The 24,113-nt window shown below is 46.4% G+C and overlaps 1 protein-coding gene across 1 annotated transcript; it reads right to left on the reverse strand.

Annotated features, from left to right (window-relative positions):
• Nucleotides 1-443: 443 nt before the first annotated feature.
• aadacl4 (arylacetamide deacetylase-like 4) lies at nucleotides 444-12,686 on the reverse strand. The gene is made up of 4 exons (XM_080215229.1): nucleotides 12,381-12,686; nucleotides 7,680-7,905; nucleotides 6,282-6,345; nucleotides 444-3,210 (listed from the first exon to the last, which is right to left on the reverse strand). Exons 1-4 carry the CDS (start codon nucleotides 12,555-12,557, stop codon nucleotides 2,427-2,429), a joined length of 1,251 nt encoding a protein of 416 aa, XP_080071355.1. The 5' UTR covers nucleotides 12,558-12,686; the 3' UTR covers nucleotides 444-2,426.
• Between the last annotated feature and the right edge of the window lie 11,427 nt (nucleotides 12,687-24,113).

The raw sequence follows: 24,113 nt of genomic DNA on the forward strand, positions 1-24,113 counted from the left end.
TCAAAGAATCCCTACAGTGCAGAAGGAGGCCACTTGGCCCATCAAGTCTGCACTAACTCTCTGACAGAGCACCTTACCCAGCCCCTGTTCCCTGCCCTATCCCTTTAACCCCATGCATTTATTACACCCCCACCCCTACCCGCTCATCCCCCTAACCTACATATCTTGGGACACAAAGGGACAATTTGGCATGGCCAATCCACCTAACCTGGACATCACCCACCCAGCAGATTGTGTAGACACCATACTTCTGTCTGATTGATGGCAATTGTACCCTTTGAGTTGATCCAGATCTCACAGAGATTCTTTGCCCCCCTTAAAGCCCTCACCCATCTCGACAGGACAGACAGAATCTGGAATCAGTGAGGCTTAGACACATGATTGGAAGTCTCACTGCACTTCTTCTTACGGACAATGTACCAATCCACAAATAGACTCTTCAATGATCAACATTTTTGTTTATTAAAGAAATAGTCGGACAGTGAAATCTGTGCACATTATAATCGCATTATGATACTGTGATTGTAATGGTTTAAACAATCACAGTATTATAATGGAGGTGAGACACAGCAATCTATGTTAAACTGGTTCTCCCAGGCATTGAGCAGGAATCACAAAGCATCACTGCTATCTTTATGCCTGCACTTCATCTGAGAATATTTCATTCTATGCGACTACATGGGGCATTGCAGGCACTCGCCCCTGAGAAGAGGGGGGGAGTAACAGAAAGGTAAAATGATTATAGAAGAAACACTTTCTAAATACACTAGCCGGAGTAGCATTGTACTTGAGTCAGTCTAGGAGATAAAAGCAAATTAGTGCAGATGCTTGACAAAAGGTCATCTGGACTCGAAACATCAGCTCTTTTATCTCCTTACAGATGCTGCCAGACCTGCTGAGATTTTCCAGCATTTTCTCTTTTGGTTTCACTCTAGGAGATGATGCTATTAATTGCTACGTCAATGCAGTACTCTCTGGGTAACAGTGTCGCTCTTCATTGTAATTATGTGGGGTCACATTCTGAACCTTTTCTTCGAGCAAGAGAATCTCATGGCAGTGATCTGGTGTCCGCTGGTCATGATCTTCTGACTGTACAACCTCTTTGCTGGAAATCGTGCAGAACGTGCATTCCAATTCCTGGTCTGTTTTCCCTGTGGTAAGGTTCAGACTGGGAAAATGCCTCTGGAAGTTCAAACTCAGCTCCAGTAATCCACCACCTGCAGAATTGGGGGATTGGGTCTGTCAGTCATTGATATTTCCCTCCTGCTCTGTAAGCTCCAAGATTGCTATTTGACAAAGGCAGCAGGGGGAAGCCAGCGATATAAAGTCCTAACAGATACAGAGAAGCTATTATAATCTGTTAATAAGGATGGACTGGCAGAGCACTTGATCAAACATGACCTGATTAGAGAGAGTCAAGCGTGGCACAGTGGTTAGCACTGTTGCCTCCCAGTGCCAGGGACTCAGGTTCAATTCCTCCTCGGGTCACATCTGTGTGCAGTTTGCTCATTCTCCACGTGTCTGCGTGGATTTCCTCCGGGCGCTCTGGTTTCCCCCCTACAGTCCAAAGATGTGCAGGTTAGATGTAATGGCCATGCTAAATTGGCCCACAGTGTCCAAAAGACTAGATGGATCAGCCATGGTAAATGCATGGGGTTATGGGGATAGAGCAGAGGGGAGGGCCTGGGTGGGTTGCTGTTTTAGAGAGTCGATGCAGATTCGTTGGGCTGAATGGCCTCTTTCTGCACTGTAGGGATTCTATGGTTTCATTAAAAAGTAACTAGGCTGCTGGAATTTTTTGAGGTGCTCACAAACCAGAATGATAGGGAGTAGGATAGCTTGATCTTGGGTTCAGACATAGCTCGGCACATCGAGGGACGACGGCCCTGTACTGTGCTGTACTGTTCTATGTTCTAATAAGCTAGATAGACAAAGAGTGTCTCTGAATGATATATGTATGGGCTTCCAGAATTCATTCAATATATGTCAGTACACAAATATGTGTACATGAAGTTGGCAGTAGTCTTGGGAGGCAGGAACGGGGATAATGCATATGCACAGAAACAGGAGTATATGTTGTGTCCGTGCATTCCAACTCATTGGGCCACAATTTAAATAATTTCCTCCGTTGTGCCTGGCTCCCAGGACTCCAGTAACTTGACCAAGTGTGCTGTCTTTATGATTTTATTAATGCAGAATATTTTTCCACAGAAGGGGAATATGACAGCCCATTAACTGAGCGCATGTCCCAGGAGCTGAACTTGATACTTTATGCCTGAATAGATAAATTGCATTCTGACTTTATCCCATGTGAACCATCAGCGAAATGAGAGAACCTTCCAGTTCCTCAGGCAGGAGAAAGCCTGAGAATGTACAGAGCGGACAGATGGATACTGTATCCCCACAGCGAGTACAGCAAAGATTCACTATATGTCTTTAAGGAAGGAGACGATGTTATCAACAGCCTTTCTCCCTGACGGGAAGGTCAGGTAACCATTATCGAAGAAGCTGACGATTCCGTGGAAGCCATCTTGAACGTGGTACCAGGACACTGGGACACCATTGTCTTCCAGCCTCTTTTTGAACAGCAGCCCATCATCCCGAAGCACGTCAAACTGGCAGGTCAAAATGTACGCCGGCGGCAATTTGCCAATGGCGGCGTCGGTGGCAAGCAGAGGGGAGAAGGTCGGCTCGAAGCCGGGCTTAACAAGATCATAAACGTCTTCCTCGTGTGTTAGGACGAGGTTGGGCTTGTGAGCTCCAACCTGAAACTCGCTGGGGATCAAATCCGCCTTGACCCACTTCCTGTAGTTAGTTTTGAGTTGCACTGGTAGGTGGTGGCCTGACAGTACATCTTCGCCCAGTGACATGTCCCCATTCAGGTATTGCAGATAGAAGAAGACCATACGCGTTCGAAACAGGAGGGGCACAAACTGGTTCTGCTGGTAGGAGGGGAGGTCAAAGTCGACCATTTGGAGGGCTGGGTAGATCATGACCTGGGCACAGGGAGATGGCAGACCCGACCTCTCTTCCATGGCGCTGATTCTCAGACATACGGCTGCTGTCAAGTTGCCCCCGGCGCTGTCCCCGCTCACAACGATCCTGGAGCTGTCAACTCCGTAGTCATCTGCGGTCTTGAGGAAATGCAGAGTGGCATTTAGGCAGTCTTCAAATTGAGCGGGGTACCTGTGCTCAGGTGCCAGGCGGTACCTGGGTAAACCAACAGGAGAACATTAAATCAGCAAGGTTCATCTGATTAGCAACCTCGAAGAGGGAGATCCACAGGGGCAGGGCACTACCAAGGCTGAAAGACTTGAGGTGGTCAAGCCAGATTTGGCAGTCAGATATCTCCTCTGGCCATACAGTCAGAGAGATTTACAGCATGGAAACAGGCCCTTCGGCCCAACTTATCCATGCCATCTTTTTTTTTAAGCTGCTAAGCTAGTCCCAGTTGCCTGCATTTGGCCCATATCCCTCTCTACCCATCGTACCCATGGAACTGTCTAAACACTTTTTAAAAGACAAAATTGTACCCGCCTCTACTACTATCTGACAGCTTGTTTCAAACACTTACCACCTTCATTGTGAAACAATTTCCCCCCTGGAGTCTTTTGTATCTCTCCCCACTCACCTTAAAGCTATGCCATTTAGTTTTAGACTCCCCTGCCTTTGGAAAAAGATGTTGACTATCTAGCTGATCTTTGCCCCTCATATTTTATAAGCCTCTATTAAATCACCCCATGGACTATAGTCCTCACAAGTGGCTTTTGTACCGAAGAAATGGTGTCAGGTTTGGAGGTTGGGGACTGGGAGGGGCAGGAGATCACGTGAGATCAGAAGAGTTGGAGGTTCTCAAGAATGGAGAGATGAAAGGCAGCCAACGATGTGATGGACGCTGGTATGAGCTGCAAACCTGAAGTTGTGGGTGGTTCTCTCGGGATGGAAGAATTGTGATGGATAAATGGTGTCTAAGGTGCATGATCATAAGTCCCTATCTGAAAGTGAGCTTTAGTGTGTGCGCATGTGTGTGTGTGTGTGTGTGTGTGTGCGTGTGTGCATGCGTGTGATAGAGTTCATACAGTGCATGCAGTGTGATTAAGGGAGCTGGCTGGAGAGGAAGAGGTGGAGTCCAAGTTCAATTTAGAAACACTGGGGAGCTCACCAATGTAGAGACTGTGAACGAACATTCAATGAGTTAGCGGAGGAAGGTGAGGGGAGGATCAACAATGAGATTCTTAAAGGAGAGCTTGAGAAGTATGATGTGCTTGAATGTGGAGAATGTGGCTAAAGGGTATAAGGATCATATAAGACAAAGACTGAGGATTAGCCACACCATGTTCATGGTCAGGTGTTGGGACACGGGAGGCACGGTGGCACAGTGGTTAGCACTGCTGCCTCACAGTGCCTGGGCCCCGGGTTCAGTTCCAGCCTCGGGTGACTGTCTGTGTGAAGTTTGCACATTCTCCCTGTGTCTGTGTGGGTTTCCTCCAGGTGCTCTGGTTTCCTCCTGCAGTCCAAAGATGTGCGGGTTAGGTTGTTTGATGATGCTAAATTGCTCCTCAATGTCAGGGGATTAGCAGGGTAATGAGGGCTACAGGAATAGGGCCTGGGTGGGATTGTAATTGGTACAGCCTCAATAGGCTGAATGACCTCCTTCTGTACATAGGGATTCCACGTGGCTAGTGAGCATCTCCAGGGAAGGACAGGGAGATGAGGTTGAGAATGGGAGGTGTTAAAAAATGGAGTGGCGAAAAGTATAGATGCATTTAAGGGGAAGCCAGAGGAGTACACAGGGTCAAAAAGAGTGGAAAGATATGATGGAAGTGGTAAGGTGCAAGGAAGCCCATGGGGAGCATAAGGGATGGAATGGACCTGTTGGGCCAAAGGGCCTGTTCCTATGCTTTACAATGGAATAATGCTGGATTGGGATGGAAAATAAAGAAGGACAAAGCAAAGTAAGCAGGAGAAGGGAGGAGTGAATGGCAGGCATTGGGAGAGAAGGGGCTGGGGACTCTTCCCAGGTGGAAGAGTTGCGATGGACAAATGGTATCTAAGGTGCATGATCATAAGTCCCTATCTGAAAGTGAGCTTTAGTGTGTGTGTGTGTGTGTGTGTGTGTGTGTGTGTGTGTGTGTGTGCATGTGATAGAGTTTATACAATGCATGCAGTGTGATTAAGGGAGCTGGGAACAAATGGATCCCATTCACTGTTGTCAAAGGCTGCACTGAGGACAGCTCAGTGCAGCCTTTGACAACAGTGAACTGGATCCATATACCCCAGTGTGAGAGTTGGCTCTGTATGATCAAACTGGGTCAGTCAGAACAGTGAACAAGGAACTAAATCTTTACGGTGAAACCTCCCAGCAGGTAAGTGTTGCTAAGAACAGGAGGGATAGAACGATCTGGAGCAGGAGCTGTGTGGAAACACACTGTCCCAAAGTGATTTTGTAAAGTAGTGAAAAAAGAAAATTAGTTTCAGTTCCAGGAAATGAAATGGGGGGAAATTAACTGATGAGGAAACAATTGGGGAATAATATATACAAAAATAGTTCGGAGCAAAGTAAGAAGTAAAGAGGAATAATAAAAACAGCGGAAGATAGGCCCTTTGGAACAGAAAAGGACAAAGTTGAAGACGATGAAGAATTTGACCCAAAGTATCTGAGGCCTGAGTAAGATAGTCTTCCGGAGAGTCAGTGGGGACTGTCGGGATTCTATGGTTCTAAGTGTTGGATATGGGATAATTGTTGGGAATAACTGTAGGACAGGAATTGGTTCTGGAAAGGAAAATGTGCAAAACTGAAGGTGGATTGGTCAGTCTGTCCTGACAGCTGAATCCTGGGTTGTGAAAGGAAATCAGAAAGGAGAAAACATGGGTTCTGACCACAATATTTCAATCTACCTCAAGCTGTGGGATTGCAGAGTTGCCAGTGTTCAGCTTCTGTTTGGGGAGGGAGGGAATAGACCCGTTAGTCTAACATTGCCTCTGGGCAAACCTGTAGAATCACCAATTCAAGATAAAACGAGTAACCGTTTAGGCATGCCCCCTATTTAATGTAATTGAATTTGTTGAGCCAAGCCAGGGAAAGACTAGACAGAAAACGTAGCATCCCTTTCAGCTCTGAACAAGATACAGAGGAGAGTGGAAGGATTTGGCTCCTTCTGTACATCACATGTCTCGAAGTAGCACTGCTATTAAAATGATTGCGATCAGCCCAACATTAAGAATTTGCCAATTTTATAAAGCACTATATTCCTCTGTGTAAGCAGGCACTAGATACTCACTCCACAGACACCACAACCGAGCCCGTTTCCTTGGCGATGTAGCGACACAAATGGTCATATTCATCTGAGGATGGAACAGTATTAGTGACTAGGTATTTTGTTTTTGTCAAGATAAGGACAACAAGTGTTGGGGAGTGAGGATGTGACTTTTCAAACGTAATAAGTAGCATAGGAGTTCAATAGAGTAAAGCTCCTTCTGCACTGTCCCATTGCACACCCCCAGGACAGGTACAGCACAGGGTTAGATACAGAGTAAAGCTCCCTCTACATTGCCCCATCACATACCCCCAGGATAGGTATAGCACAGGGTTAGATACAGAGTGAAGGTCCCTCTGCACTGCCCCATCACACACCCCCAGGACGGGTACAGCACGGGGTTAGGTACAGAGTATAGCTCCCACTACACAGTTCCCATCAATCATTCCCAGGACAGGTACAGCACAGGATTAGAGATAGAGTAAAGCTCCCTCTACTACACTTCTCCATCAAGCACTCCCTGGACGGATACAGAGTAATGCTCCCTCTACACTGTCCCATCAAACACTCTCAGGAAGATACAGTATGGGGTTAGATAGAGCAAAAGCTCCCTCTACTCTGTCCCCATCAAACACGTCCAGGGCACGTACAGCACAGATTAGATACAGAGTAAAGTTCCCTCCACACAGTCCCAGGACAGGTACAGCACAGGTGACTGGCCATGCTAAATTGACCCTAGTGTCCGGAGATTAGCAGGATAAATATATAGGGTTACGGGAATAGGACCAGAATCTGAGGAACTCGTTGCTGCAGAAGTCTGTGGAGGCCAAGTCATTGAGTGTCTTTAAGACAGAGATAGATAGGTTCTCGGTTAATAAGGGGGTCAGGGGTTATGGGGAAAAGGCAGGAGATTGGGGTGAGAAAAGTATCAGCCATGATTGAATGGTGGAGCAGACTCGATGGGCTGAGTGGCCTAATTTGGCTCCTATATCTTATGGGATTGTGGTCGGTGCAGACTCGATGGGCCAAATGGCCTTCTTCTGGCGCTCAGAAAGGACAGTAGGACTAGAGGGCACAGCCTCAAGATAAGGGGGGTGCGGTTTAGAACAGAGTTGAGGAGGAACTTCTTCACTCAAAGGGTGGTGAATCTCTGGAATTCTCTGCCTGTTGAAGTGGTGGAGGCTGCCTCGCTAAATATATTTAAGTCACGAGTAGATAGGTTTCTGATAGACAAGGGAATTAAGGGTTATGGGGAGAAAACAGGAAAGTGGAACTGAGCCACTTCAGATCAGCCATGATCTTATTGAATGGCGGGGCAGGCTCGAAGGGCTAGATGGCCTACTCCTGCTCCTATTTCTTATTCTGCTCTGTAGGGATTCTATGGAGGCCAGGGTTCTGAGGGAACGCGTCTCTGACACTCACCTATGCTACCAAACACCCATCCCCCACCGTGAAAGTAGAGAATTCCTCGTCTTTTCCCTGCCGATGCTGGCTGCGGTTGGTAAACCCTCACGGGGACACCGTCGAACTGTACGTCCTGGGTACTGAGCCCAGCCTCTTCCTTGTGCTTCATCCTGAGTGCTTTCCTGCGCAGGTAGCGAACAAAAGTGACCTGTGGCCCCAGACACAAGTTCTGTGCGATGTTTCCCTGGATGGAGAGGGACAGGGTGGCGTTAGAGGGAGGGGTTAAAAAATACCAAAAGCCTGCATTTAGATAGTGCCTTTAACATTGGAAAACATCCAAGGTGAAGTGTTCGACAGACATTGCTGCTCACTGGGCCAAAGCAGGACAGGTAACCAAAAACTCCAACACAGGGGTAGAATTTAAGGAGTGTTTGAAAGGAGATGGAGAAGTTTAGAGAGGGAGTTCCAGAGCCTAGGACGCTGGTGGCTAAGGCCAGGCTGCTAATTTTGGAGTGAGGAGTGGACGGGAGGCCAGAGTTATAGGAACTCTGAGGGGGGAGTCTCATTGAAACTTACAGAATAATGAAGGGCCTGGACAGAGTGGACCTGGGGAAGATGTTTCCATTAGGAGAAGAGACGGGGATCTGAGGGCACAGCCTCAGATTAAAGGGATGACCCTTTAGAACCGAGATGAGGAGGAATTTCTTCAGCCAGAGGGAAGTGAATCTATGGAGTGTGGAGGCCAAGTCATTGGGTGGACTTAATTTGTGGAGATGCCAGAGTTGGACTGGGATGGGGCACAGTAAGAAATCTCACAACATCAGGTTAAAGTCCAACAAGTTTATTTGGAATCACGAGCTTTCGGAGCGCTGCTCCTTCATCAGGTAAGTGGAGAGGTAGGTTTCACAAACATGGTATAGATAAACAAAGACATAATTGCAAGATAATGGTTGGAATGAGAGTGTGTTTAAGGCAGAGATAGATAGGTTCTCGATTAGTAAGGGGATCAAAGTTTATGGGATAAAGGCGGGAGAATGGGGTTGAGAAACGTATCAGCCACGATTGAATGGCTAATCAGACTTGATGGGCCAAATGGCCTAATTCTGCCCCTATATCATATGGTCTTCAGATCTTAACTCAGTTCTTGGAGGGTTGTAGGGCAGGAGGAGTTTGCACAATAGGGCGGGCAGATGCCACAGAGGGACATGAACATGAAGACAAGATTTAAACCAGAATGAAACATTTTAAAAAGGACACAGAAGGTAAGCTATCCATCACAATCCTTCCTTTTTCTCTCTCCACTCTGCCAATAAAACTGCCTCACTGTGAGAATGCAGATCTACCAGGCACTGGTCATCCTGTGTCATCTCACCCCAGTGACTGCACTTTATACAGGCCATCCGACAGTGGAATCTGTCCTGATCCTGTATCCATACACCCTCCAGTCCCCATATTCTCTGCTTGCAGCTGGTATCAAAGCAGCCTGTGCTCAAACAGTCGGTTGACACTCACTGTCCAGCCTTCAGAATGTTTGAGTGAGATACCAAGCTATAAAAAGCAGTTTTGGTCCATTGTGGTGGCGGAATCACCGCTAACCCCTCTCGCCACCTACACCTTTTTTTAAGTTTGTTTATCAGTGCGACAAGTAGGCTTACATTAACACTGCAATGAAGTTACTATGAAAATCCCCTAGTCGCCACACTCCGGCACCTGTTTGGGTACACTGAGGGAGAATTTAGCATGGCCAACGCACCCTAACCAGTACATCTTTCAGACTGTGGGGGGTAAACCAGAGCACCCGGAGGAAACCCATGGAGACACGGGGAGAACGTGCAAACTCTGCACAGACAGTGACCCGAGCTGGGAATTAAACCTGGGTCCCTGGCGCTGTGAGACAGCAGTGTTAGCCACCGAGCCGCCCCATGGGAGTACGGACCCTACTACGAGGTCAAACATTTCTCTGATCTTCCCTGTGATTGACTTTGGTTCTGTTGACTTATCCTATCTCTGCTATACTGAGACCTTGAACAAGCTCATAACAGCTTATAGGGAAACCTTTACTTCATCCTTCTAACTGAAGGTCATGCATCAGGGTATTGGAGAAAGTAGAGTGAAACCACTTGGCTCATAGAGAGAGGACATTTGAGCATTTAATTAATTGAATACATCACACCAAAACAGAGCAATGAAGCTTATTATGAGGGAGTAATTACTGCAACTCTCCCTGCCGTTCAGTGAGTGTAGGAATGCCTGATTTGGAATTAAACTCCAGAGGTCACAGTGTCTCCATTCTGACTCACAGACTGTTGATTTAATTAATCACCATAGTTAAACTGTGACCATTTACGTCAATGTCTCTGGGTTAGGGAGGAAGGGAAAAAAAGCAATCAGAGAGAATTACTGTTCCAAACATCTCCTGGAAGCTGCACCTACGCAAGACAGATTCCTAGATGATGGCTTCCTCAGTCGAATAGCTTGTTGCCACGCGCCTGCTGAGCCTCTACCTGTTTGGTGGGCCACTGAGTCAGCTGAAAGCAGAGGTGGATATGCTCTTGACTCACAAGGGAGTCAAAGGTTATGGGGTGAAATGGGTCAAAGGTTGGGGGCGGAGGTGGAACGAGGAGCTGAGGCCACATTCAAATCAGCCTGTTGAATGGCAGAGCAGGCTCGAGGGGGCCAAATGGCCTACTCCCATTCCTGATCTGTTTGTTTCTATGCAAGGTGGTTGAGAGTTCTGGCCTGCACAATAGGAGGCATATTGGGGTAGTTTGGGGATGGAATTGGGAGTGGTGAGGCATATTGGGTGGGGTGTGGGGGAAGGCAGATGGTATCAGCAAGCCTCGTCAGTAAGTTGTGATTTCAATGAATAAAAATGCCTGCTCCCTGCTTATCTGGAGCACGTGTCAAAAACAGCACGCGTGATTTACAAAAGGATGCCACGCGCTGAGAAAAGTAACATGCATGCCTGCGTTAAAGTGTAGATTGGCTGTCATTTCCATGGAAGAAGCGGTGAAGCATGAATTGTCAGAACTTGCTGACTAATATACCTTGGTTGCATCACACCGTCCACCCTTCGCACCCCCCCTCCGCTCCCCCCCCCCCCCCGGCCCCACCCCCACTATTTTGAACAAGTAGCTAGATTGGCACAATAATTAAACCCTCAACAGAAAGTCCAATCTGATGATTCAGATTTTTAACACCATATTGTCAAAACATTGCCAAGCGAAGCTCTCTGGCCCAGAATGGAAACAATTGAAAGTGTTCAATCTCATTCCTTCAGGTTGTGAACTGTTGTTGGAGATTTGAGAAACACTGGCATATTTTGTTTTGCAACGTTTTTCTGACTTTTTCTCTCCGTCTTTTTGTCTGTTCGCTCTCTAAATCCAAATTTTCTTTCCTTTTTGAAGGAATTGACTCCAATTGAGCCTCATCCATAATCTGTATGTTTCTCAGTCCTTAAATCCTGGTAGTTCAGGGGGCAGATTATTAGGTCGTGCTAGAGAAAAAGCCCTGGTTGCTCGCACCACATTGATATCAGCAATTAGAACACTAATTACTGAGGCTATAGTTAAGAAAGCTCACCAACACCTCTACTTTCTCAGGAGGCTAAGGAAATTTGGCATGTCTGCTACGACTCTCACCAATTGTTACAGATGCACCATAGGGAGCATCCTTTCTGGTTGTATCACAGCTTGGTATGTTTCCTGCTGCAGCCAAGACCTCAAGGAGCTACAAACTTAATAACGTAAGCCCACTATTGCTAATGCTAATCTAAAAGGGAAATAGAGGGAACTATAGAGCAATGAGTCGAATGTTGGTATTGGGGAAGTTGCTAGAGTCCATTATCAAGGATTCAAGAAGAAGTTAGATATAGTTCTTGGGGCCAAAGTGATCAAGGGATATGGAGGGAAGGGGGTGGGGGAACTCATGATACTGAATTTGATGATCAGCCATGATCAAAATGAATGGCAGAGCAGGTTTGAAGGTCCAAATGGCCTACTCCTGCTTCTAGTTTCTAAAGAGTTGTGAGTATAGCCCAGTCTATCACTCAAACCAGCCTCCCATCCATTGACTCTGTCTACACGTCCCACTACCTCGGAAAAGCAGCCGGCATAATCATGGACCCCAGACATTCTCTCTTCCACCTTCTTCCTTCGGGGAAAAGATAGGAAACTCTGAGAACATGTACCAGCCGAACTCAAAAATAGCTTCTTCCCTGCTGCCATCAGACTTTTGAATGGACCTACCTGGCATTAAGTTGACCTTTCTCCATACCCTACCTATGACTGTAACACTATATTCTGCACCTTTTGCTTTCCTTCTCCTCTAGGAATGATATGCTTTGTCTGTGTAGTGCAAGTAACAACACTTTTCATTGCAGTCCAACACATGTGACAATAATAAATCAAATGAATTAGGACCCTAACATTTTTGATCTGAAGGGCGGAGGTTAAATTAAACTAATTAAGCTAACAGCCCACAGAGCGAGAAAACGCGTTACATACAGGACCCCAAACCCAGCAGAGGTTCGTCACCAGCAGTGTGCAGTCTGAAAGTTAGCCTTTAACCCCCAGAGTGGAATTTGCCTTTAAGAGCCCAGTTTAAATAGAGTGCATTTGTTCTCTCAGAAGAAATGAATGATTAATTGGCTGTGCTCAGTGTCACTTTCCAGCTCCCCTTGTAACTAGCAGCGTTTGAACCGGAGGCAGTGTTCCTTACCAGAGTGCCGATTGCCACTTGTACCCCGTAGATGAGCCTGAGTTTTCCCGGCCCCTGGATACCTGGCGGCAGAACCGAGTCAGTGAATACCGTGTAGATGACTCCGGCGACTAGCAACACAAACAAGCCCACCACAAGGGCCGCCGTCATGGCCAAGGTCCAAATCACCATATCCATAATAAGCGTTCTGTAAATGGCTTTTCCCAAAGTCTCTGCACTCGTTCAGGCAGACAGCCCAATTCCTTGACCTGCCAGCCGTGCTGACTGTCCTTGAAGAGCTGGGGAGAGAGGAAATAACTCTGCAAACTTCAGCAACTGGAAGGGGTGTGCGTTTGTGTGTTTTGCATAGAATCATAGGGTCCTAACAGCAGGAAAGGAGGCCATTCATTCATTGCGCCCATGCCTGCTCTCTTTAAGAGAATAAAGTTTATTTATTAGTGTCACAAGTAGGCTTATATTAACACTGCATATTCTGAAAATAGTTAAAAAGTCTGACAACACCAGGTTTTAGTCCAACCGATTTATTTGATAGTAAACGCGTTTACTATCAAATAAATCGGTTGGACTAAAACCTGGTGTTGACAGACTTTTTACTGTTTACCCCAGTCCAACGCCGGCACATCCACATCATATTCTGAAAATCCCCTAGTTGTCACACTCTGGCACCTGTTTGGGTATACTGAGGGAGGATTTAGCATGGTCGATGCAGCTAACCAGCACATCTTTCAGATTGTGGGAGGAAACCCATGCAGACATGGAAAGAATGTACAGATTCCGCACAGATACTAACCCAAGCCAAGAATCTAACCATTGACTCCCCCAATTAACTGTTGGAAGTTCCTGCCTGATACTATCAAAATTGGCCTTGTCCCAATTTAGAATTTTAATTTTTGGGCCAGACCTATCATTCTCCACAGCTATTTTAAAACTAATGGAATTATGGTCACTAGTCCCAAAGTGATCCCTCACTAACACTTCTGTCACCTGCCCTTCCTTATTTCCCAAGAGAGGTCAGGTTTTGCCCTCTCTGTAGTCGGGCCATCCACATACTGAATGAGAAATTCCCCCTGGCACTGTGAGGGGCAGTGCTAACTATCGTGCTGCCCCCTCTCAGCTGGTTTCTACTCCTCAGCCTTTCCCTGGCATTTCTTTCATCTGTTCAGATAGTTATCCAATTCCTTTTACTCTTTTTTTCTGTCTACTGTTAGATGTGATCCTGTGATTCGGCAACACTTGATTAGACGGATGAATGTGTTGGCTTGAGAGCTGGTGCAGGGGACAGGGATTTGGATTCTTGGATCATTGGGATCTCTTCTGGGGAAGGGCTGATCTGTTCAAGAGCAATGGGTTACACTTGAAATGGAGGGGGACTAATATCCTGGCAGGGAGATTTGCTAGAGCCACTCAGGAGGGTTTAAACTGGTTTGGCTGGGGGTGGGACCCAAAGCAGTAGGGAGACAGAAGAGAAGGTTGAGGACAGTACAGAAGTTAAAGTGGGCGGCACGGTAGCACAATGGTTAGCACTGCTGCTTCACAACTCCAGGGATCTGGATTCGATTCCTGGCTTGGATCACTTTCTGTATGGAGTTTGCACATTCTCCTTGTGTCTGCGTGGGTTTCCTCCGGGTGCTCCAGTTTCCTCCCACAGTCCAAAGATGTGCGGGTTAGGTTGATTGGCCGTGCTAAAATTGCCCTTAGTGTCCTGAAATGCGTAGGGTAGAGGGATTAGTGGGTAAATACATAGAGATATGGGAGGTAGGGCCTTGGTGGGATTGTGGTTGGTGCAGACTTGATGGGCTGAATGGCCTCTTTCTGTACTGTAGGGTTTCTATGATTCTTCTATGAGACCACATTAAATAGTAAAAGCAATGTCAGTAATCCTAGCACTAGACAGATCAGGCAAAAGCAAGACAGAGAGCAAGGCAAGTCCAGATTAAACTGCATTTATTTCAATGCAAGAGGCCTGACAGGCAAGGCAGATGAACTCAGGGCATAGATGGGTACCTGGGACTGGGAGATTATAGCAATTACTGAAACATGGCTAAGGGAGGGACAGGATTGGCAACTCAATGTTCCAGGATATGGATGCTATTGGAAAGATAGAACAGGAGGTAAGAGAGGAGGGGGAGTTGCACTTTTGATTAAGGAAAACATCAAGGCAATACTGAGAGGGGATATATCCACAGAGTCTATAGGGGTAGAACTGAGAAACAAGAAGGGGGAAATCACTTTGATAGGGTTGTACTATAGGGCCCCAAATAATCGGCGGAAAATTGAGGAGCAAGTATGTAAGGAGATTACAAATAGCTGCAAAAAAAATAGGGTGGTAATAGTAGGGAATTTTAACTTTCCCAACATTGACTGGGACAGCCATAGTATTACAGGCTTAGATTGAGAGAAATTTGTTGAGTGTATCAGGAGGAATTTCTCATTCAGTATGTGGATGGCCCGACCAGAGAGGGGGCAAAACTTGACCTCCTCTTGGGAAATAAGGAAGGGCAGGTGACAGAAGTGTCAGTGAGGGATTACTTTGGGACCAGTGACCATAATTCCATTAGTTTTAAGATAGCTATGGAGGATAATAGGCCTGGCCCAAAAATTAAAATTTTAAATTGGGGCAAGGCCAATTTTGATGGTATCAGGCAGGAACTTTCAACAATTAATTGGAGGAGTCAGTGGGAAAGCAAAGGGATGTCTGGTAAGTGGGAGGCTTTGAAAAGTGGGTTAACCAAGGTTCAGGGTAGGCATATTCTTCTTAGAGTGAAGGCCTCGGGATATTGAGGTCGTGGTCAAGAAGAAGAAGGATGTACAAGACATGCATAGACAGCTGGGATCAAGTGGATCCCTTGAAGACTATAGAAGGTGTAGGAGTAGAGAAACCAGGAGGGCAAAAAGGGGACATGATATTGTTTTGGCAGATAAGGCAAAGGGGAATCCAAAGAGCTTCTACAAATATATAAAGGGCAAAAGAGTAACTAGGGAGAGAGTAGGGCCTTTTAAGGATCAACAAGGTCATCTATGTGCAGATTCACAAGAGATGGGTGAGGTTCTAAATGAATATTTCTCATCAGTATATGGATGTTAGGGAACTTGGGGAAATAAATAGTTGAATAAATGTATTGAGGAGCATAACAGAGAAGGAGGAGCTGGAAGTGTTAAAGTGCATCAAGGTAGATAAATCTCCAGAACCTGATGAAGTGTATCCCAGGACACTATGGGAGGCTAGGGAGGAAATTGCAGGTCCCCTAGCAGAGGTATTTGAATCATCGATAGTCATGGGTGAGATGCCTGAAGATTGGAGAGTGGCAAATGTTATGCTTTTGTTTAAGAAGGGCTGCAGAGAAAAATCTTGGAACTACAGACTGGTGAGCCTTATATCTGCAGTGGGTAAGTTGTTAGAAGGTATTTTGGGAGACAGGATCTATAGGCATTTAGAGATGCAAGGTCTAATTAGGGATAGTCAGTATGGCTTTGTGAGTGGAAAATCATGTCTCACAAATTTGATTGAGTTTTTTGAAGGGGTAACCAAGAAGGTAGATGACAGTGCAGCTGATATTGTCTACACAGACTTTAGCAAGACCTTTGACAAGGTACCACATGATAGGTTGTTGCATAAGGTTAAATCTCACAGGATCCAGGGTGAGGTAGCCAAATGGATACAAATTTGATTTGACGACAGGAGACAGAGGGTCCTTATAGAGGGATTTTTTTCAAACTGGAGACCTCTGACCAGTGGTGTGGCTCAGGGCTCAGTGCTAAGTCCACTGTTATTTGTCATTTATATTAATGATTTGGATAAGAATTTAGTAGGCATGGTTAGTAAGTTTGCAGATGACGCCAAGATTGGTGGCACAGCTAATGATGAAGAAGGTTATCTAGGATTGCAACAGGATCTTGATCAATTGGGCCAGTGGGCTGATGAATGGCAGATAGAGTTTAATTTAGATAAATGCAAGGTGATGCATGTTGGTCGATTGAACCAGGGCAGGACTTAATTAATGGTAGGGCATTGGGAGAGTTATAGAACAAAGAGCTCTAGGGGTATGGTTCATAGTCCCTTGAAAGTGGAGTCACAGATGGACAGAGTGGTGAAGAAGGCGTTCAGAATGCTTGGTTTCATTGGTCAAAACATTGAATACAGGAGTTAGAACGTCTTGTTGAAGTTGTATAAGACATTGGTAAGGTCACACTTGGAATACTGTGCATAGTTCTGGTCACCCTATTATAGAAATAGGGTTTCTATTATAAACCAGAAAGAGTGCAGAAAGGACTTACTAGGATGCTACCAGGACTTGATGGTTTGAGTTATAAGGAGAGGCTAGATCGACTGGGACATTTTTCTCTAGAGCATAGGAGGCTTAGGGCTGACCTTATAGAGGTCTAAAAAAAAGAGGGACATAGATCAGCTAGATAGTCAAAATCTTTTCCCAAAGATAGGAGAGTCTAAAACTAGAGGGTATAGGTTTAAGGTGAGAGGGGAGAGATACAAAAGGGTCCAGAGGAGCAATTTTTTCACACAGTGGGTGGTGAGTGTCTGGAACGAGTTGCCAGAGGTAGTAGTAGAGGTGGGTACAATTTTATCTTTTAAAAAGCGTTTAGACAGTTACATGGGTATAGAGGGATTTGGGCCAAACATGAGCAATTGAGACTAGTTTAGGGGTTAAAAAAGGGGTGGCATGGACAAGTTGGGCCAAAGGGCCTGTTTCCACGCCGTCAATCTCTATGACTCTATGCTGAACAGTTGTGCCTGCTATAAGGTCTACATTAGCAACCGGAAGAAATAGGGCACAGGAGTAGGCCATTCAGCCCCTTAAGCCTGCTCCACCATTTAATAAGACCATGGCTGATCTGATACTCACTAAGTTCACCTTCCTGCCTTATCTCCATAAGCCTTAATTCCCGTGTGGATTAAAAACCTATCGATCACAGCATTGAAAATAGTCAAGGATTCAGACTCACAGCTTCCTGGGATAAAGAATACCAAAGGTTCACCACTCTGAGAGAAGAAATTCTTCCTCAAATCTGTCTTAACTCACAGAATAACTCTTATTTTTTGACTATGTTCTCTGGTCCTACACTCTCCCATGAGTGGAAACATCCTGTCACTGGAAGTAAGTACAGCAGGCAGTAAAGAAGGCAAATGGTATGTTTGCCTTCGGAGCAACAGGATTTGAGTATGGGAATAGGGATGTTTTGCTGCAATTGTATAGGACGTTGGTGAGACCACACCTGGAGTATTGTGTGTGGTTTTGGTGTCCTTATCTGAGGAAGGATGCCCTTGCTATAGAGGGAGTACAGCAAAGGTTTACCAGGATGATTCCTGGGATGGTAGGTCTGTCATATGAGGAGAGGCTATGTCAGTTAGAATTCTATTCACTGGAGTTTAGAAGAGTGAGAGGGGATCTCACGGAAACTTATAAAATTCTAACAGGGTTAGATAGGGTACATGCAGGACGAATGTTCCCAATGGTGGGAGAGTCCGGAACTAGGGGTCATAGTTTGAGGACAAGGGGTAAACCTTTTAAAACTGAGGCGAGGAGGAATTTCTTCACCCGGAGAGTGGGAAATGTGTGGAATTCACTGCTGTAGAAAGTAGTTGAGGCCAAAACATAGTGTGATTTAAAGAAGAAATTAGATATCACTTTTGAGGCTGAAGAGATCAAGGGATATGGGGGGAAGAGGGATCATGTACCCATCCATACCCTGAGTACATCTGCCTTGCCCATCAGGTCTCTTGCATTGAAATGTGCAGTTTAATCTGGACTTCCCATGCTTTCTATCTTGCTTTTGCCTGATCTGTCCAGTACTAGGATTGGCTCAAAAGCCAGTTAAGTGTAGTCATTGCTGTAGGATAAGAAGCATGGCAGCTAATTTGTTTGAAGCTTGAGCCATTGTCAACTCTGCCTGTGGCGGTCGAGATCCTCACTGCCCTGAACCTTTCTACCGAGGGCTCCATTCAGGTGACATCTCCCAGTTCACAGAGCACCTTGCTATCGTCGAGACACTTTTACACCAAGAGAAATGCCTCTATCTCCTTCCCTCTGCGCAGCTGTGAGAGCGCAAAGCTTCCCTTGGTTAGTAGACAGGCCCAGTGTAATCAGAGATTACACATCGCAAAGCCAATAAAATCCCTTTTCTGTTAAAAAAAAATGTATTTGTTGCAATGTAGCAAACACTGCAACCAATTTGCACACAACCAACTTCCACAAACAGCTCTGTGATCATGAGCAGATGACCCGTTTATTGGTTGAGGGATGAATGTTGGCCCGGACACTGCTGCCCTTCTTCGAAACAGCAACGTGGGATCTTCTACCTGAGTAGGCAGATGGGGTTTCGGCTGAAGGCCTCGTCCGACAGACGGCACCTCCGACAGTGCAGCACACCCTCATCACCGTGCTGGAGTGTTGGCCTTGACTCTGGTGCTGGAGCAGAACCTGAACTCAGGACCTTGCGAGTCAGAGGCCAGTGGGCCACCGACTGAGGCAATGCTCACACTCAGTGATGTTAGAATGATGTTAGACAAATTTCTGGGGCATACTGACTAGCTGGGGTCTGTCTCCAACTTAGTGCTGCTGGATTTGGAAGGATGCGCTGACTCTCAGGTAAGCACTAGCTGCGATTTGTGTATGAAACCACACTCTGTCATATAGCGTTGGGATTAGGTGGCTGCACATTTTATGCCGGGACCATTATTTCTTTTAGCCACTAGATGGAGATATAAGATCACTCAGGAGCTTGGCAACAACACAAGGATCCTGTCTCCAAGAGGTAGAACCTTAAACGCTGGCATGGAGCTGATGGGCCGAATGGCCTTTCCTTGTGCTGAACCTTTGATATTGAACATGGAGCCCATGTGGTACAGCAAATAGCATAGATGTGCTTCAGAGGAAGTTGGATAGGTACATGTGGGAGAAAGGAATCAAAGGTGAAGGGAGTGGCAGGAAGCTCATGTGGAGCATTAACAGCATAAAGCAGTTGGGCTGAATGGTCTGGTTCTGTGCTGTAAATATGACATAACAGCGGCTGACCTGCTAAATCTATAGTCCAGGGGTGTTACGGTGCACAGTGATTCAATTTGTGGCTTGGATCACTGTCTGTGTGGAGTTTGCACATTCTCCCCATGTCTGCGTGGGTTTCCTTCAGATGCTCCAGTTTCCTCCCAAAGACGTGCTGGTTAGGTGCATTGGCCACGCTAAATTCTCCCACCAGAATGTGGCAACTAGGGGATTTTCACAATAACTTAATTGCAGTATTAAGGTAAGCCTACTTGTGACAGCAATAAAAACAAATCAATTAACAAAGGAAGTTCCCCAACCACAGACCAGATCAGACTCTTTGCTGGTCCCTGTGTTTCGATGCCAAGTGTAGCTTGTACACAGAGCCAGTGAGTAAGAGGGTGGGAGACTCATGTTACAGAAGGGGTAGCTCTGAGAATGATGTCTGCTTCCTGGAGCCAGAAACCAATTGGCATTCATCCCTAAGATGCTTACTCAGTGTTGCCCATGCAATATCAACGAGAGCCTTTTTCACTGTCTTGTTCGTGACAATAACCCAGGAGGTTTGTGCAATGTCAGTTGCTTAATCCGGATCCATTGTCCAATGATTAGGCCTGAGGGGAATCCGGGAATACCTTCAGCATGAGTCAATTCCGAGAGCGAAGGGAGGGATTGAAACTGCCCCGCCACTCAACCCGTCACTGAGTCAGTGAGCCGGTCCTCAGGAGGGGAAGGAAATAAACTGAGGACACACAGAGTTAGTTGGCAAGAGATCTAGATGGGAATTTAACACAACAGGTTGCTATGATCTGGAATGCACAACCTCAAAAAGCTGGTGGAAACATTCGATAGGATCTCTCGAACCAGGATTGAATCGTAGACTCCTACATCGCAGAAAGAGGCCATTCGGCCCATCGAGTCTGCACCGACCATTAACCCACCCAGGCCTTATCCCCATAACTCCATGCATTTACCCTAGCTAAACTCCCTGACACTAAGGGGCAATTTATCATGGCCAATCCACCTAACCCGCACATTTTTGGACTGTGGGAGCAAACCAGAGCACCCAGAGGAAACCCACACAGACACGGGGAGAACGTGCAAACTCCACACAGACAGTGACCCAAGCCGGGAATTGAACCTGGGCCCTGGTGCTGTGAGGCAGCAGTGCTAACCACTGTGCCATATAGATTTGGAAAGGATAACATGGGTAGGCTGGAGATTGGACCGCTCTATCCAAGGACGGGCTGGCGTTGGCATAATGTACCGAGTGGTCTCATTCTGCGCTGTCTCATTCCGGTTGAAAGGGGATACTCTTGCTAGGCTGTTCTTTCCTTTTAAGAATCTGTTTGCCTGCCAGTTGTACCATGCCCGGGGCCCCGTCTCCAGCACTGTTGCACAATCTGAGAGTGTGTGTTGTGCAGGAATGGAATGGAAGGTGACAGGTGGGTGTGACAGGCTGCACAACGTTCCTCCACCTCAGTCCATGGGAAGTAAATCTCCACTTGCTGGTTGCTGCAACACATCCTCACAAATTTCCTTAAGGGCAGTTGTGCCAGTGTAATGTCCCCTCCTGGAAATGGCACCCCCTTGCTGTAGGCAGTGTGTGTGGGGGTCTCATCAGGGGCTGGGGGCCATTCAGGACCAGGGGGGATTCTTTGTGTGGAAGCCAAGACAGTGAGTGTCAGCAGATCACTGGGTCCTCCAGCTGAGCCCAAGGTTCCAATGATCGACCTTAGGCATCCAGCACCCTGACCCTGCCCTCAGCCCAGACGTGGGGTGGCAAGGTGCAACATGATCGGTTTAGTGGCATCAGTCACGGGAAATGGCCTCATACTGATTCTGTAGCCCACTGTGGTGCCAGTCTTGGTCCTGGGTCAGCGGTGGACAACACGTAGCCCAGGAGTTACTCGCGGCCCATCTGGGTTCTGAGTGCGGCCCACGAGATATTTTGTTGACCTTTGCCCAAGTGCCACAGTCCACTGATTTCTGTAGTTTACTTCCTACCGCTGTGACTGATGTGATACACACATAAAGCCAGGGCAAGTGAAGCGATGTGTGTACCAATTGCTCACAGAGCTTTGTGTGGTCCGCCTCTCCGCCCACTACGATTCCCATGGCAGATGGGACAGGAAAACTCCCCCCACTGTGTCCAGTCAAGTGTAAATATTTATTTTGTGTTCACCTCTTGAAGCTGATGACATTCCTATTAATGTATAAATGATCAAGGATTTCCAACAACTCGTTATGAAATATTCGACACGTATTCAATGTATTTAATCTTATTCGCGGGGTCACGGTTAGCGAACAAGCCCGGTTTCGATCTTGCGGCCCACTGAGATGAAGGAGGGCCACTCATGCGGCCCCCTCACTAGCCGAGGTTGTCCGTCACTGCTTCCGTATCTCTGCTGATGCTGCAGTGCAATGCTGAGGGAGTGCTGCACTGCCTTTCAGGGGAGATGTTAAAGACATTTGCCTCTTGCCCTCTCAAGTGGGGATGTGAAAGATCGCAGGACAATATATCGAGGTGGAGCAGGAGGGAGTTCTCCCCCAGTGTCTGGGCCAAACTTCATCCCTCAATCAACATCAGCAAAACAGTCTTTATCTCAGTGCTGTTTGGGGGAGTCTGCGATGTGCAAGTTAGTTGCTGTGTTTCTGACAATGCCTACACTCCCAAACGATTTAATTAGCTCTAACGGTTGTAAAAGGCGCCATGCAAACGCAAATCCTTTTCACTTTCAATGTCTTTATAAACTGAGCCTTTCGGAAAAAATGTGGAGGGAACAGTTTTTAATCTGAAACTACTCTGGAACACCACTTGCTGGATAAAAACTGTTCAGACATGTAAATAAATGAACTGTAGTAACCTCTACAGTGTTTATAACCCTCCCTTCTTTTCCCACTATCACTGCAACACAGACCCCTGCTGACAAGGTCTGGAACCTCTCGAGGACCACTTTACACTGAGGCAGTGGTGTTAAAGTCAAGCGTTGAGTAAAGGATGAATCTGGAGCCAGTCTTTTCCTTAACATATGGGTTTATTCACAAAATCCCAGTGCACAGGCACAGATTCCTTCTCCTCTCCCTGCGCTGCTTAAACCAGCTCATATATACTTCAGAATAATTCCTCAATTTGTAACAGTTGCGCTCACTTGCAAACGAAATCATGCACTTCATTTCCCAACATTAACAGTGGTTCTCGCCCTTGTTCATTCATAGGCTCCTTAGATGGGGCAAAAGACCCTGTGGAAAACCTATCAATCCTTTGCCACTCACTTCTGTTTGCCATTGTAAAACAACCATCTGAATTCATGGGTACCGTTGGAAAATATAATTATTTTGCAGCGTTTTTGCACCTAAACATTTATGTGCATTCACTTTTTTATTCAATACCATAAGCACCCAAACATCATAAGCACCTAGACTCTTTCATACTGTGAAAAACTATCTAGAGCTAGGGGTTGCTGTTTAAAAATGAGGGACCATTCATCTCACAGAATCATAGGATTGTTACGGTGCTCAAGGAGGCCATTTGGCCCATCATGTCTGTACCAGCTCTACAAACAAACATCATGCCTTAATGTCCTTTCCCCATACCCCTCCCTGCATTCTGTTTCTACTCATGCAATCATCTAATGCTCTATTCAATGCTTCACTTGAAGCTGCCTCCACCCACTCTTCCAGGCAGTGTATTCCAGACTCCAAACACTCATTGTATGGAAAAAATTCTTTTTAACATCACATTTTCTTTGTTTGCAAATCACTTTAAATCCGTGCCCTCCCATTCTTGATCCTTCTACCATCCGGAACAGTTTCTCCCGATCTACTTTGTCCAGCCTCATCATGAATTTGAATATCTCTGTCAAATCTCCTCTCTTCCTCAAAAGGCAGAGGGTACAATAGAATCCCAATAGTGCAGACAGAGGCCATTCAGCCCATTAAGTCTCCAAAGAGCATAGCATCCAAGCCTTCTCCTCCACCCTATCCCTGTAACCCTGCACATTTAGCATGGCCAATCCACCCAACCTGCACATCTTTGGAGTGTGGGAGGAAACTGGAGCACCCGGAGGAAACCCACGCAGACACGGGGAGAATGTGCAAACTCTCCCAGACAGTGACCCAAAAGCCAGGAATCAAACTCAGATCCCTGGCACTGTGAGGGAGCAATGCTAACCACTGTGCCACCATGCCCATAGATACATAGATATAAGCAAGGGGATGAATATGTGGAAATATGGAGTTGAGGTTAAAATCAGGTCAGCCATGATCTTATTGAATGGCAAAGCAGTTTTCAGGGGCAGAGTGGTAACATTCTGTCCCTAATTTTTATGTCAGTATGCATAAACATTAACACTACAAGAGAACATATTTATCTGAAATAGTTTAACATTCGTTATAAAATTATGCTAACCTTCTTCTGAGAAACCTTTTAAATCTTAAATCTATATTCATCAAACGGGCAGCAGAGTGGCACAGTGGTTAGCACTGCTGCCTCACAGCGCCAGGAACCCGGGTTTGATTCCAGGCTTGAGTCACTGTCTGAGCACATTCTCCCCTTGTCTGCATGGGCTTCCTCTGGGTGCTTCAGTTTCCTCCCACAGCCCAAAGATGTGCGGGTTGGGCGGATTGGCCATGCTAAAGTGTCCCTTAGTGTCAGGGGGACTAGCAGGGTAAATGCATGGGGGTAAGGGGATAGGGCCTGGGTGGGATTGTGATCAATGCAGACTTGATGGGCTGA

Source organism: Carcharhinus amblyrhynchos, chromosome 30, assembly GCF_965287045.1.
Source record: "Carcharhinus amblyrhynchos chromosome 30, sCarAmb.v2.hapA, whole genome shotgun sequence".
NCBI lineage: Eukaryota > Metazoa > Chordata > Chondrichthyes > Carcharhiniformes > Carcharhinidae > Carcharhinus > Carcharhinus amblyrhynchos.

Excerpts from the sequence above, each read along its gene's own strand:
- aadacl4 (XM_080215229.1), bottom strand. The coding sequence starts at position 12,557 with ATGGATATGGTGATTTGGACCTTGGCCATGACGGCGGCCCTTGTGGTG. Across the intron at positions 7,906-12,380 it reads AAGTGGCAATCGGCACTCTG|GGAAACATCGCACAGAACTT; the intron begins GTAAGGAACACT and ends CTCTCCATCCAG. Across the intron at positions 6,346-7,679 it reads ATGGGTGTTTGGTAGCATAG|ATGAATATGACCATTTGTGT; the intron begins GTGAGTGTCAGA and ends TTCCATCCTCAG.